The sequence below is a fragment of the Barbus barbus genome, assembly GCF_936440315.1.
Source record: "Barbus barbus genome assembly, chromosome: 36".
NCBI classification, from domain to species: domain Eukaryota; kingdom Metazoa; phylum Chordata; class Actinopteri; order Cypriniformes; family Cyprinidae; genus Barbus; species Barbus barbus.
This window is the reverse complement of record NC_136714.1, coordinates 6,253,637-6,268,239: the sequence shown is the minus strand read 5'-3', so window position 1 is coordinate 6,268,239 and position 14,603 is coordinate 6,253,637. Positions and strand designations below refer to the sequence as shown.

At 36.6% G+C, this 14,603-nt stretch overlaps 3 protein-coding genes across 4 annotated transcripts in view; 2 read left to right on the top strand and 1 right to left on the bottom strand.

The window, feature by feature from the left end:
• The first annotated feature begins 301 nt into the window (after positions 1–301).
• LOC306856409 (ADP-ribosylation factor-like protein 9) lies at positions 302–4,924 on the top strand. Its single transcript, XM_079395684.1, has 4 exons — positions 302–519; positions 1,270–1,444; positions 2,049–2,224; positions 2,626–4,924. The coding sequence occupies exons 1-4, from the start codon at positions 382–384 to the stop codon at positions 2,791–2,793; spliced, it is 657 nt and encodes a 218-aa protein (XP_079251810.1). The 5' UTR covers positions 302–381; the 3' UTR covers positions 2,794–4,924.
• LOC306856407 (nucleolar protein 16-like) lies at positions 3,757–6,920 on the bottom strand. The gene is made up of 5 exons (XM_079395682.1): positions 6,706–6,920; positions 5,331–5,439; positions 5,195–5,249; positions 4,983–5,089; positions 3,757–4,884 (listed from the first exon to the last, which is right to left on the bottom strand). Exons 1-5 carry the CDS (start codon positions 6,810–6,812, stop codon positions 4,747–4,749), a joined length of 516 nt encoding a protein of 171 aa, XP_079251808.1. The 5' UTR covers positions 6,813–6,920; the 3' UTR covers positions 3,757–4,746.
• The window catches only part of LOC306856406 (G protein-coupled receptor kinase 6-like), a 42,917-nt gene continuing 35,229 nt past the window's right edge, over positions 6,916–14,603 (top strand). The window contains exons 1-2 of one of the 2 annotated variants that reach the window (XR_013783015.1): positions 6,916–8,272; positions 12,553–12,648. Coding sequence is in view for 1 of the 2 variants with exons in the window: in XM_079395681.1 (XP_079251807.1) it covers positions 8,221–8,272; positions 12,553–12,648 (148 nt within the window). In the remaining variant the exon portion in view is untranslated. The remainder of the gene's footprint in view (positions 8,273–12,552; positions 12,649–14,603) is intronic. The other variant, XM_079395681.1, reaches the window with a different exon arrangement.

Below are 14,603 nucleotides of genomic sequence, written 5' to 3'. Positions count from 1 at the left end.
TCTCGCGATAGTTTCACAACGAGACTTAATATTCATCTTTGAGGATGTTGAAAAGCTTCTGACCGGCGGAAAAAATTGTTAAATGAATGAATTAGATTATGAAGAGTGACGATTTGTAGATGGTGCTTTTCCTTTAATACATACCTTACGCAATCTATTTTTCAGTTACTTTTTAAAAGTGGTGGGGACAATATCGAGCCTGGTAAAAAGTGGTGGGGACATGTCCCACCCGTCCCACCCGTAAATTACGCCTATGTCTGTCACCCGATATAAGGAAACTGGGCGCGTGCTTTTCAAAACAAGCCAGGGCGGATCACGTGCACTGGAGAGCAAAAGCGGCAGCTCGCGCACAGAACACGGCATTTGTCTTCAGGTGCGCTCATGGTTGTGCTGCGTCACATCTCCGTGGCGTTTAGCGCCGCTATGGCTGCGGTCGGGACCGCGCTGTTTATCGCACTCAATCTTTTTTATAAAAGACGGGTATGGACACCTGAGTCTGACTACTACACGTTCCGAGAGGTGAGTATGAAACGAAAGAAATAGTTTCTCTTTTTATGATGCCACCTATCGCGCGTGACTGATAGTTAGTCGAGGGAACTCTCTGTTAATTGAACTCATGTGCATACAGATTATACTTAAAATGTACTTTGAGAAATTATAGCATAGAGAAAAGTAAACCTGCTTGTCTTATTGTATCTTTAGATAATTTGTATTTATTTGTTATGCTTTTTAATATTTCTCACTAAAAGTGCAATATCCATCTGCATGAAGAAAGACCCCACCAAAACTGTTGCAAACGTATTGTTTATTATCAATAATCAGCAGCTAGGTATTGATTTTGAAAGAAATTGCAAGTGATGTTCAGTTTTTCTTTTGAGTCGGTTCATTTCAGTGAATCAGTCAAACTGTTCTGAACGATTCATTAGGGAAAGATCATGAAAGTTAATTGATCCACAAAAAAAAAATTATATGGGTTCTTCATTTTGAATATAAAGTTGAAATAATGCAAACATTTGTACTGTATGTGCCACAAAATATTATAACATTTGATGTAGAGTGCAACAGAGTTGCCAACGTAACAAACGGGGTCAGTCAGTCTGTTATTACACAACTAAGACCCTAATTAATGATGGCAAGACTCTGACTATTTGTACATGGAATTGCATAATTAATTCCGGCAGCTTGCACTAAAATCACACTCTGGATAAACAGACTCTGTTCCATTCCTCATTTCACTCCCTTTTCTTCCATGAACACAAATATATTTAGGAGGAGGAGGAGCGCAGTGAGAAGCAGGTGCTTGTTCTTGGGTTGGATGGTGCTGGTAAGAGCAGTGTTCTGCAGGGGCTGAATGGAGCAGGCTCCAGGAGGGGCTGCCAACCCACACGCGGCTTCAACTTCATCAGCATACACACACCTGCATGCCAGCTGGACTTCTTGGAAAGTATGGATCAGTGCCAGACCACCTTGTTCACGTGCATACCTTTGTGAGGAAGAAGTACAATTAAGCATAATTGTAAAAAGGGTACTTTTACAGAAAAAATATACTTAGGTGCATACTGAATGTAGTTTTCTGACACTTAATTGCATGTTATTTACAATTAAATGAAAATATACAGTATTATAATTTAAATTTATATTAAATGCAACTTGAGACTGTGAACTCGTGAGTGTGTTTAACCCATTCAAGTAGGATTATGTACATCATTATATCTTTATATGTCATTTTCTTGCCAATTTTGTCTTGCAATATGGCTAAAGTATTATGCTCAATGTACTGAATCATTTATGGTAAACTATACTTTTACTTTACTATACTATACTTAAGTACACTTAACGTTGCCTATTATTTCATTAATATGTTATCTGCAAGTGCAGTTTTTTTTTAATTAACTTTTAAGATTTGAAGTTCACTACTAGTACACATTCAATACAATTAAGTGCACATATTTCTCACGTGGGATACTTTAATTCTTGCTCTACAAGTAATAATGATTCAGTTAATGCCTGATTTATGATTTCCTATTTTGATTATTTTTTCCCATCAGTTGGAGGTGGTGAAGACTTGCGAATGTACTGGGTGGATTACCTAATGAGAACACATATTTTGGTGTACGTGGTGGACTCCTCTGATAGAGGCCGGCTCCCTCAGGCCAAAGAAGAGCTCCATCGATTACTTAAAGCAGACACTGATCTACCAGTGGTGGTCTTGGGAAACAAGCAGGTAACCAAAGGCTCAGTTCTTGGTTTAAACTTTAACCCTGTTTGTAATGTCAGAAAGGCTTCAGATTGGTATCCTAGATCTTTAGCCAATGTTTTTCTTAGTTTTTAAAGTTAGTTCTTAGTTTTTGAGTTAAAGGGATAGTTCATAGTAAAGCTGCTTATAAATAAAGGTCACTTGATTTGATAGTTCATCCTATTTTGACTGGGCCCAGCTGACTTTAATTGTAAAGACAAACACCAAATTAACATTTCAAAATATCTTCATTTGTGTTCAGCAGAAGGAAGTCATACAGGTTTGGCTATTAATTTTTCTCTGATGATATTTATCTCTTTAATAGAGTACCAGGCTCCCTTGTTTATGTTTCAGTGTGTAACTAAATAGCTTTTTATACCCTCATCCAGGATAAGCCCGATGCTGTTAGCGTCCCGGAGCTGCGTGAGGCTCTCTCACTGAACTCAGTGGCTGATCAGAGGAAGCTTTTCCTGCTGGCTGCTCAGCCAGGATCTGACGGATTAAGCAGAACCTGCGGCCTCCAAAAGTTCCAAGACCTGCTTCTGACATTGGTATGAGACCAAGCTGCCGTTTGAAGGTTGGCACCACTGTGCCAGAAAGGACTGGCAAAGGGATCTTGAGGAATGAGGGAGCATTCGATGTATTGGTTTCATCCTGGAATCATGCGAGGAGTAAGGAGCACTTACGTCATGGTAATGCTAATGTCGTGACATTGAAGGAGTTGAACAAACATTTGTTTTTTTCAAAATGAGTACTGTGGGCATTATTGCTGCTAGTTAAAATGTACAATTAAACATTGTACAAAATTTACAAAAAAATGTACAATATCTCACTTGTCATTAATAGGATTATTATATTCAGTATTACAAAGAGCACATTACATATGCTTTATCTCTGCATGTGGAGTCAACTTGGTGAATCGCAGAAAGAAACAGGAAATTATATTTTGCTTGAAAATGAATGCTCCTTGTTCACATTTCCAACATCAATGTATCCTAATATATATATATATATGCGTTATGTAAATTTGTTTTTAATTATTGAAAATGTAATCTTTCTTTCTCTTTGGATTTTGAGATTAACCCAATTTATCCTTGCATGCCAGATTGTGTTATTGACAGTGGATACCTCAGATAATTCTCTTTTCATAACTGCGATTTAGGCTACAAATGGAGATTTTGTTTTGAAGCTGCACAGCTGTACTAAAATAAGGCCTCTTCACTGTGAAATCAATATGGTTTGCTTATGCAAGTGGTTTGAATTACCATCAACAAGAGCTAGTGGTATGGTGAGAGAACTAGGCCTGTATGAAATTCATCTCTTGAAAAATATGGCTTAACCCAGATCTAAATGAAAGGCCTCTATGAATGCAAATGCATTGTTTTTAGTCTTATAGTGAGGGTTTTGCAATGCTGATTAAACAGAATTCTTACACATTTGATAATCCTGGAAAGGAACTGTAAGGCTAATAATTTGATGTAACTTGTATAACAGCTGCTGACAGATTCAGACTTTTTGTTCACAACCAGTCATGCGCATTTTATTTAGCATGCACATGTAGCATGTGACATTTCTAAGAAACAGTCATGAAGCAACAATGATGCCTACAGAAGCACTACTGCAGTGCAAATATGAACAAAACTCTGAAATTGTTTTAAATCAATGTTCTGGGTTCAGCTCTATCAAAAGCATATTTCGCATAATGTTGAATGCAGAAAATATCTGACTTGTTGGTTGTTTTTTTTCCCCACAAAATCCTGTGGCTATACTTTTATAAAATGTATTTTAATGGTGCAATTAAAAAAAAGAATAATTAGGTGCTGTCACATTTACTTGTTTCTCTATGAAACTCTATGGGTGAAAAAAAAAGTAATTTCAATAGGAACCTGCATGAAATTTTGCGTAAGAGTGAAACATTTCCGCATGCATATTACAAGTTGGGTTTGCATTTTTCCACACCAATTTGGAGCATTGACCAGAAGAATGCTGCTTGGTTTAAAAAGTGACTTCTTTGTGCACTGCTTCACTACTGACAATGAACAATGGCTCTTTTCTGCTGTTAAGTTTGCTAATGTGATTGCACCTTTACAGGGTTTTTGTAAGAACAACATTAAAATAAATAATAAATGTTTAATGTAAATGTATAACCACAATAACGCTCTTTTAAAAACACAACTCAAAATTCTTAACTTCTGAACTCAGATTTTTTCTTTGTGTTGCATTGTATTGGAGAGTTGTTTTCACTCTTGTGTATTATATTTATTTGCCAAAACACATTAAACTTACCCATCAATAAGTCAGAATTTACAAAATGTAACTTTTATACTTCGGAAGATAATCAAGTCGCTCACTAGATTCGTATACACATCATTTAAAAGTTAACATTCTTAAAGGAAGTTGTCATAGTAGAAACAAACTGTTTAAAATCTTCTCTCTGTGTATACACATTGGACAGACACTAAGGTGACATTCTGACCATCAGTTTAAGACACCAGTTCTTCGCTGTGACATCATGTAGACTTCTGAGATTGCAGAGACGCAATGAACGCAGCATATTCCTCAGGATGACACCGTTTGTATAATTCCACTTTCCGTTTAATCTGCTTTGGTGTGTCCTGATAGTAGTTTTTCTCATCCCTTGCCATTGCCTGAAATGCCAATAAAACACAATCAGTTATGTGAACTATCAAAGGAGTCTTTTCTTTTATGTCTGGGAGGATCATTGATATATACGGCTCTCTTTTACCTTATAATTTTCATTGTGTTCCTTCACCATGTATTGAACATATTCAGCTATGTCATTGGAGCATGTGGTTCTGTCCTCACCACGGAGACTGGCCTCTACCTCCATTGCTGCAATTTAGACACCAAATCATATTATGCAGCTCATGAAAACATTTATAAATTTTGTTAACCGATTTCAAAAACCAGCTAAGAACCATTCATTTTGATAGATACCTTCAATGACGTAGGGCTTCAATACATTTGTCTCTGCTGGTTTACTTTCCATATCCTGAAACATCAGTTAAATGCATTAGATTATCATAAGCAGAAAGGATTTGTATAAATACAGTGATTCAAGCTTAGTACTTGCCTTTTTGTTTTTAATAGGAAGCATACCCTTTGTCCCAAGTGACAGCCCCATTTCTTGTAGATTTTGCTTTACGGTTTTGTGTTCATCCCAAGCATTACGTATCTGAGGACTTCAAATCAGCCATGTTAATCAACCCAATTTTCTGGCAAACTTCATAATGCATGACACTGATGTTGACTTGTACTCAGAGGTTTCAAATGACAGTAACCTTTTATAAAAAAGTAGGCCTACACTTGAGAATCCTTCAAAAAAAATTGTACTCATACAAATATATCTCGCTATATGTAATTTAAGAACTGCTGTACTGCCTAATGTACAGACAACAATTTATGGTAAATTAAAATATACATGGATGTCATTTCTATTTAAACGTATATGGAATGCATTTAAATACATTTGTAATAAGGAAGATGCAATTTAAAGTTTATATATTAACTTTAAATCTAATATCATCAACACACTCCAATTAAAAGGCTGTTCACGAGTTCACATTTAAGCACGAGTATGGTAATACATATTTGGCGTGCTGTCCTGGGGAAGGGCTCCGAGCTCGGGAATGGCCCGAACCCAGAGTATCCCCCCCATAGTGTGGTGAGAACTTTAGTGATATTGGTGGAGAAGGGGTGGTGGAGGGATGCTGATTGACCGTCGAATTTGTAGAGGTACGTCAGCTATATTTATATCCGTGTGTTGATTAAATTGCCACTTAAGTCAAGTAGGGCTCGCTGCATACTGCGGTGAACATCCAACCCCGCCCACATCCATGTGTGACATCATATTGGTAGGTTTAGGAGTGGGTTTAGGGATCAGGGCATGGAGATGGGTAGGTTTAGGTAAACGTACGGTGGGAGGAGTTGGATCTGGATCCAACCACGCCCCCTGGACCTTGTGGGCCACTTGTGTTTAATTAGGATAAGTATCTGACGTGCTCCTCCCGAACTTTGTTAATAAAACATCATTTAGTCAACAACAAAATATGTGTACTTTAAAGCAGGACAAAAGATTATTAAAACACGATTTAAATAAAGTGCACTTTTAAAAAATGCATTTTTGTGTGTCATGAATGTGTACTCTCTTTAGGTAACTTACACTCGAGTGGCAATTAATTATTGCATTAATAATTGTCTGCAAGAATATATATATATATATATATATATATATATATATATATATATATATATATATGAATGCGTACATCTTAAAAGAACATAAAAAAATAATATATATATTAATATTATTTTAAGATTTGAAGTACGCATTCAATACAATTAAAGGCCACCTATTTATTTTTTTACAAGAATAGGCAGTAAAATAACAAGTAATTGAATAAAAAAGGTTGTTTGTATACCGAGAGAGCCTGTAACGTTGAACTTACCATTCTATGTGCGGTTTCTCCTTTCTTCTTATCTTCTTTTTCAGATTCTTTTTGTTTTTACTGTAATTATACTTACTACGATTACGAGATTTCTTTGTTTTACCCATTATTGTATAACACACCAGTTAAAAACCGTCTTGACTCTTTAACGCGTGTTCGGGGACCACGGAAGTAGCGACTTCTTCTCCGAGGAGAAAACAAAGCGACATAATTCTACATCGCCACCTGTCGGAAAGAAGTGTACAGTAAGTAATTGTTCATAACAAAAAAAAGACGATTTGTCAGACAGTGATAGTGAAATAATTTGGTGTAATCGCGAACAGAAAATGCAGGTCAATAGAGCTAAGATCATTAAACAGGTTGTTCAGGCTAGACTTTAGGTTACGGCATGTTTTATATTCAAATGAACCTTTGAAACACACTTCATACTTCACGCCGTGCCAAAAATATGTTGTTGTTGTTGTTGTTGTTGATGATGATGATTAAATTTATATTTAGATTATTAGCTTTTAATAATCAGTGTAACAGTTTTACCTCTAGATGGTGTTATAAACTAAGCATTGCAAAACTCACAAGCAAGCAGTTTTATTTCGTTTGCATTGAACATTGCAGTTCATATAAATGCAAGTTCAAAGTTGCACATGGTATCTGTTTATCATCAAAGAAAAGACATGACAGACATCGATAAATAGACAGCAACCGGCTTATAAACAACGATATATTGTTATAATACTAGATCGCAAAATAAATAGTTTATGCGGGATTCGTAAACATTATAGCATTTTATAAAAATCAAGTACAAAGATCATAGCGTTTGTTAAACTAGCAGTCTGGATTGTGACAAGAAACCTGGTCATGAATATTAAACAGATCACGTGATGTTTTTATAACTTGTTTGATGTTTTACTACACGATGCAAATGTACAAACAGGACAACAATAATGACTATTACAGTTACTGTAAATATTACTATGTATATACAGAACAAAATAAATAAAAAAATACAAATAAATAAATGCATTCATTTATTTTATTTTTTATTTTAATAAAAAAAAAAAATACCATTTGAAATTAAGAGACTACATATTTCTATAATAACAAATGAAATACGTTAGATTAAAGGACTAGGTCATTTGTGAAGCCTGAGCACAAATCAGATAAGAATTATACAGAGATGTTAATAAGAAGCACTTCCTAATGTCAGCATTATCTTATAAATATTCATGAGCTAAGCTTGCAGAGCCGGGACGCTCGAGGTTGGTTACCAAGCAACGTCAGCATGTCTCATTAATATGCATGAGCTCAGGCTTTGCCGTAGTAGGCTCTACGATCGACGTAAATCTGAAGCTTCTGGGCGGGGAATCAGAGGAGCGAAACGGCAGAGCGGAGAGTCATTCAGGGTTAATAATATTCCGCCGTGGGGGGGAGCGGGGGAGGACACACACAGATACACACATAAACTGCCAACCCGGCGACGAGGTTGGGCCTGCGGTGCCTGCCTGCAACCCAGGAAACATGGAGCTCGAGAATATCGTGGCCAACACCGTTCTGCTGAAAGCGAGAGAAGGTAAGACATGACAGCTCGTCTGATCATCGTCACTGATCCTCAAACGCCGTGCTATCTGTCTCAAAACGATGGGGGATTCCCCCAAAGGAAGTTAGGCCAAAAATGACAAGAGCAATGCAATAAATGCATGCTTTATGATGCTTTCTTTAATTTACGAATCACTGGATCAAGCCTGAGGATTACACGTTGATTATGTGTGCTGCTCGCAGCTTGCTTTGTTTTGTTCCTAACCTTGAGCAAAAAAAAAAAAAAAGATGGACCTGTCAATCAAAAAAAAAACATCTGCGTTTCTGTCAAACCCTTGTTTGGAATTTACAACGTTTTTGTGAACAGTCTAAGTTTCTATATAAAGGAGAAGCGGTAGTCAGTGTTATATATTGACAACAGTCATTTAGTGCCTGTGTGCTGGAGATAAGCGCCTGAATTAACTGAACCTTTTGAATTAATGGACCCTCTGATTTTCAAAAGTGCTTTTTAAAATTGTAAACTATTTACTAGATGGCGAGACATCATCAAAAAATCTGTCTAGTAGGGAGTTTCAGTTGTTTGTCATTTTTTCGGCAGGTGTATTTCTCAAACATGAGGGAATCCTGCTTATTTTCTTTCGTCCGTGTTCGAACGTTCTTGGGCGGCACACTTGGGCTGCTGCATTTGTTGTAGTATACGTCTGAGTACTTACTGAAAATTTACCATAAGGTCCATACAAAATCGAAGTAAAATTATGCAGTCTCCTTCAAACAGTGTAAGAGGCATGTATATGTTTTTGTAAGCGTACATTGTTTCAAATCACAATAAAAGCAGTTGTTAACTGCGTACTAGCCTACATGTGATAGGAAATGTAACGCATATTACTGTTGTTCACAGTTCTCAAGACTTTTGAAAATGTTGAAAGCTAGTTTCAGTTTAGTCACCGCTGTATGATTGCTTAACATGTCTCTTCCCGTTTTAAGATGACATTTAACATCAGAATATCTAAGTAGGAAGGGTTGTATATTTATGTTGCGCTTCATAAGTTTTTATTTTATATAGGGAAACATGTCAGCATTTTATTAAGGTGTGAAGGATCTCTGGAATTTTTCAACATTCTAATGATTACTGCAATTTTGCTGTAATTTTGAATTCTATCTAAGTCTGTAAAAACAAACAGACAAAGTAAATGACAGAAATGCACTTTATTTATTGCAATTTTGCTCAGTAGACTTCCATTTAAAGTTGCAGTCAGTAACTTTTTTTTTTTTTAGTTAAAAATTATTCAAAATCAGTTTTTGGGCAAGTACATAACCAGCCAGTGTTCAGAACTCTCCTTACTTTAGCCTGATTCACAATGGTAAGCTTGTAATAATTATCTCCAATTTTAATGGTACAGGTACTGGTAGGTTTTCGCAAGAAATACAAGCATGCCGCTGTTCATCTTTGTGTCATTATGTCACGTCTGTAAACAAAGGAGGAGTCTCGACTAGTAGGTTATATAGAACGTGAGGATGCTGCAGGTGGAGGATCACTAATACCCTTTTCTCACAGCTGCTGGAATAATTAAATTTATCATTTTGATGGCGGATTGTAGCTAATCCAGAAAGTTCCATATGACAATCATCAGTGACAACTGGAAATTCACCAGTAGTCTACAGGTAATGCTAATACACACTAAATACACGTAACTTAGTCACACAATGCTGATGTTGTTAATATTAACATTTTGAGAACAAAGTATAACAATATTAATAATTTGCATGGTTTGATGTGATATGAGCTAAGCGATCGTTAGCTTTATCACCATTGGTAGCGCAATGTATTGTAATTATTTTTTTCTCAGTTGGTCAGAACAAAAGTGGCAGACATGTTACTTACTTGTTCAGATGACATTTTTCCGGTCAAAATTCTAATTTGGGTTATACTTCCAAGATGTAGAATCTGTGATTCCGAAGTACAGTAAATTTCCACACCAGTGTGGTGACTGAGGCCCCGTTTACACTAGTGTGTTTTCGTTTTAAAACGGCATTTTAGAATGAAAATGATCCTCGTCTACACTGGCGTTTCCGCTGCGTTTCAGAAACGATCTCCGTCTACACTACTCTACCGAAAACGCATGTCACGTGACTATTCATGCAGGTACAACCATAGATATGTATAGGTAGATTCCCTGTTATTCAGATGGCGGACGCATGCTTGGAGCAATCGAATGGGGAATCTACCTGTACATATGGGTACAATAACGAGCATGATGTCAACAAATACTTAACTGTTTGTGTTTACTCCATTTTATTCTCTTCACACCCTTTCTCCTAACAACACGACAGGATGTAGTCATGCGTTGTTTTTTTGTTTTTTTACAATGGAAGTGTTTCATGTCACAATCCTGTCAGGGATTTATAGGGCTTGTTCCATTTTTTTTCTCGGAAGAGCACTTCCAGCAGAACAAGGAAGACGAGTGTTTGCCATCAGTTTTATATGATCTGTTCTATATTTTCTTGGTGATTTATATTGTGAATAATTTGATGAAAGTGAGGTCTTTTTGTTGCTGTGCTGGAGGCAAGTTTTGCACACAGTGAATGAAACCCCTTCACCTCTGCACTGATGCTGCATAGACGATACATTTCTTAAGCCATTTGCATCTTGCCAACTTCCCACAACGATAATGCCGGGGGTTTGCTACTGTACCCGTACCATCATAATCTCTTTACTGCAAAGCATTTGTTTGAATTGCAAATAGCACACCATGGTGTTAGCTTCCTGCTAGCTCCCACTCCTGCCTGACTTTACGTATTAATTATTCGTGAGGTGCATCTTTGAGGTAAGTTGAGGTGCAATGCCTGGGCTTGCACAACAGATTTCGATTATGTAAGATAATGAGGATTCACAGCTGGGCTCATCTAGTGTCTCTCATGTGGGAAAGTCTTTGTTGTAACATACAGTCGTGTTTTGAAATCCTATCAGATTGCAGTCACAAGCTTCTCCTGTACATTTGTAATCATTGGATCTTCCACCCTCCCATCCTATCTCATTAGCGTTGAATCTATTCCTCAGATCCCCTCATAGCCTAGCAACAATGCAAACACCTGGCTGCAGCTTTCACTAGAGTCCTCTCCATTCCCAGCGAGTGTGTCCCACGCACAGCATCGCTTCCTGACCTTTCCCCACGCAGTCTGTTGACAAGCGCATCAGGCCCAGCACCTGGGCCAGTCATTCTAATCAGGGAGCCCGAGCTGTCCTGATGACGTTAGCTTGGACTGGTGCGGGCCAGTGGGACATTCTCATGGCATTGGCGTGATTCTTTTCCTGAATTCAATCCATGAAAGTATTAGATACGACTTGGACATAGATAAACAACAAGGACTACATCTTAAGCCAACTCGTGTTAGACAGGAAAATGTCAATGTGAAATATGAAATTGAAAACATTTTGACCATTTTATTACTGATAGCCATGTGTTTGTTGCCCTTTAGCAAGTGTGTCTTCTGTTCTTGGCAGAGTTTGTCAATGATATAAACACTTTACATGGCTGCAATTTAATATAATAAACGTTGTTTTTTTTTTTTAACATCAGGTTTACTTACTCAAGCCTCATGATGGCATGTGAACTGTAATACAGTATGTAATGCAAAAAAGTAACAGTCACAAATGGCTTAAAGTAACAATCACGTTAGTGTGCTTTAATGTATTTTAATGTATAAATTATATATCATAAAACATACTGCACTGTACATCATTATACTATAGTTATCAAATCTACACATTGCATGTTTATTGAAAGATATATATATATATATATATGTATATATATATATATATAACATTCTAGCAAATGTTTTTAATGGTTTTTACATCATGATGTGTGAGTAGGTTTATTGAGTGTCGTTACCAGAATAGTCTGTATTTAAGAATTTAATCTCAGAAACAGTCAATTTCTTTTTATTTCCAGTTCAAAGTTAACTGGTTTGTTAGCCAGACCGAAGCTTCTCTTAAAAGGGAGAGATATCATAAACATCACACAATATCAAACATCCATACTATCACACATCATACCAGAATCCACTTGATAAATCTGATAAATGTTTTAACGTTGATGAAACCGTTTAAAGAAGACTTATTTTTCATGCTTTCAAAAGTGCCTTAATTAAACAATCACCTGTATATTACTTACATTATAGGATGATATAAACGTATTCATATCCCATTCTGTCTTCCAAAGCCCACCTGTGTTAAGATAGTAATCTAATAGGATTTTAGAGCCTGTATGCAGTTCCTGCCTCTAATTTGATCTTTGCTTGATTCCTTTGCAGGAGGGGGTGGGAACAGAAAAGGCAAGAGCAAGAAATGGAAACAGATGCTTCAGTTCCCTCACATAAGCCTGTGCGAGGAGTTCCGTCAGACTATAGGTACTCATCGTATCCTTACATCACACGTGTCATATATGTGCTGATATATAAGTCACTCATGTCATATGAGCAAATATAGAAACACTATTTATTCATTTAGAAAAAAGGGTTATTATTTCCGTAATTATTTTCATAGGGTCCTATTATACTTCTTTTTACAAGATATAATGTATATCTCAAGTAAATACGTTAATGCAGGTGATTCATTTTTTCAGTTTAACGTGTTAAAAGTATTTAACGCCGTTAACGCACGGGCGGAGCCTAGGGTTGGCCACCCCACTCATAACTGCTGTTTCTGTCTGTTTTTTTCTTGACAAGAAGTGTATTTATTCAGTCGCAGAACGTCTTTACAATCACATCAATCCGGAGACGTTTCAGACATGCACTCCAGCTTCTCTTCAGCGGCAGGCACGAGTCAAACGAGCGCAGAAACCGGCGCGTGCTATAGCCTGTATCAATTCTTAATCAAAGCGCAAAATAAACTATGCGCATGCTATGTCGTGGTCAGTTAAGGTATGACGTTACCAAAAAGGCGATTAAAGCTGCCTTAAAACTGTGCGTGCATGTAATATGTTATATATGAGTTACATTAAGAAAATGTCTCTGAAATGGTTTTCAAAACTGTCCTGGAGCAGCCCAGTACTGTCTCCCTCATCTAACACACCCGATTCAACTCGTCAGTTCATTAGTAGAGACTGAAATGGGTCCGACCTGAAATGGGTCAGAAAAAGTAAAGAGAATTGACAGAGAATATGATGCGTGTCAGATCCACGTCACGTTCGGCAGCGACATCTCTTAAAGGTATAGCAGCCAAAAACAACCTAATAAACAGCTGCTGTGATGTCTGTTCATCAAGAATAAAAGAATAAAGAGGAAATCCATAACTTTTATATAGCTGTGAGTATTTATCCGTATTTAGTGTTTGATAACTTTATTCAATTTCTGTATATTCCTGCTGAGGGGCACAGGTAGCTAAATATAACATTTATTATAATGGGTTTATGGGAAGATTGTTTTAAGTTCACTTAAATTAGACGTTATTTTAATAAATGTTCAAATTGATAGCTCTTAATTATAATGTAATGTTTAATGGCTATAGCCCATATTAAATATTTTTTATAGGGAAATAAGTATTACTTGGTATCAGTGATACTGGGCTTCAGTCATAAAAAAGATGCCATTAAACAAATATTAAAAATATGTTGTTTGTACATTAATTTGAAGATTGTATGTGAAATTATTGCAATATAAAAGTATATTTAAAAACTTTAATATTAGGTGAGATTTCACAAAAAATGTGCGATTAGTTACTTTTTTTTTTAATCGATTGACAGCACTAATATATATGTGTGTGTGTGTGTGTGTGTGTGTAGAAAGCTTGAAATGTCTACTTTAAAGCAAACGTATTTAAATCAAAAACAAAAGCTCTCTATGTAATCCATACAGCATCCGCTGTACTGCAGAAATGGCGAATCAGCATCATCGACTTCATCTTTGCAGCAGATACTAACTCAGAAAACACTACTTTATTAATAATAAAATATGTTCTTGCTATTTTTTCCAACACCTTCATAGTCATTACTTTTGCTGGTGCTTAGAGGCAAGCTTTATGCTTGCGCTTAAGCGCAGAATAGAGTGGTGGAACTATGATGCCACTTTGTAGGCGAAAACCCGGAAGCGAGTTAGCATTTTAACACTTCCGGTACCATCATCCCAGAGTCAGTGGGTTTTTTTAATAGGATTTTGGTTAAATCCCTTAAATAAGGTCCGTGATTCACACAGGCTCAAGATACTTTCACGTTTTATTCTACGACATAAAACACACCAGTTACACCCCACTCGTGATTTTGTTTAACTGTTATGTTTCTTAAAAAAGACGGTTGCTAACAAGTTGCTAAATGGGACTACAGGCGCGGTTGGAGACATTAAACATCATCACACCGAACAGTTTATCA

What these genes read in the sequence shown, in the direction of transcription:
- LOC306856409 (XM_079395684.1), top strand. Translation starts at nt 382, where the DNA reads ATGGTTGTGCTGCGTCACATCTCCGTGGCGTTTAGCGCCGCTATGGCT. An exon ending in CCAGCTGGACTTCTTGGAAA is followed by an intron (nt 1,445 to 2,048) that starts GTATGGATCAGT and finishes TTTTCCCATCAG; the next exon opens with TTGGAGGTGGTGAAGACTTG. An exon ending in TGGTCTTGGGAAACAAGCAG is followed by an intron (nt 2,225 to 2,625) that starts GTAACCAAAGGC and finishes ACCCTCATCCAG; the next exon opens with GATAAGCCCGATGCTGTTAG.
- LOC306856407 (XM_079395682.1), bottom strand. Translation starts at nt 6,812, where the DNA reads ATGGGTAAAACAAAGAAATCTCGTAATCGTAGTAAGTATAATTACAGT. An exon ending in GAGAAACCGCACATAGAATG is followed by an intron (nt 5,440 to 6,705) that starts GTAAGTTCAACG and finishes GCTGATTTGAAG; the next exon opens with TCCTCAGATACGTAATGCTT. An exon ending in TTCCTATTAAAAACAAAAAG is followed by an intron (nt 5,250 to 5,330) that starts GCAAGTACTAAG and finishes CTGATGTTTCAG; the next exon opens with GATATGGAAAGTAAACCAGC.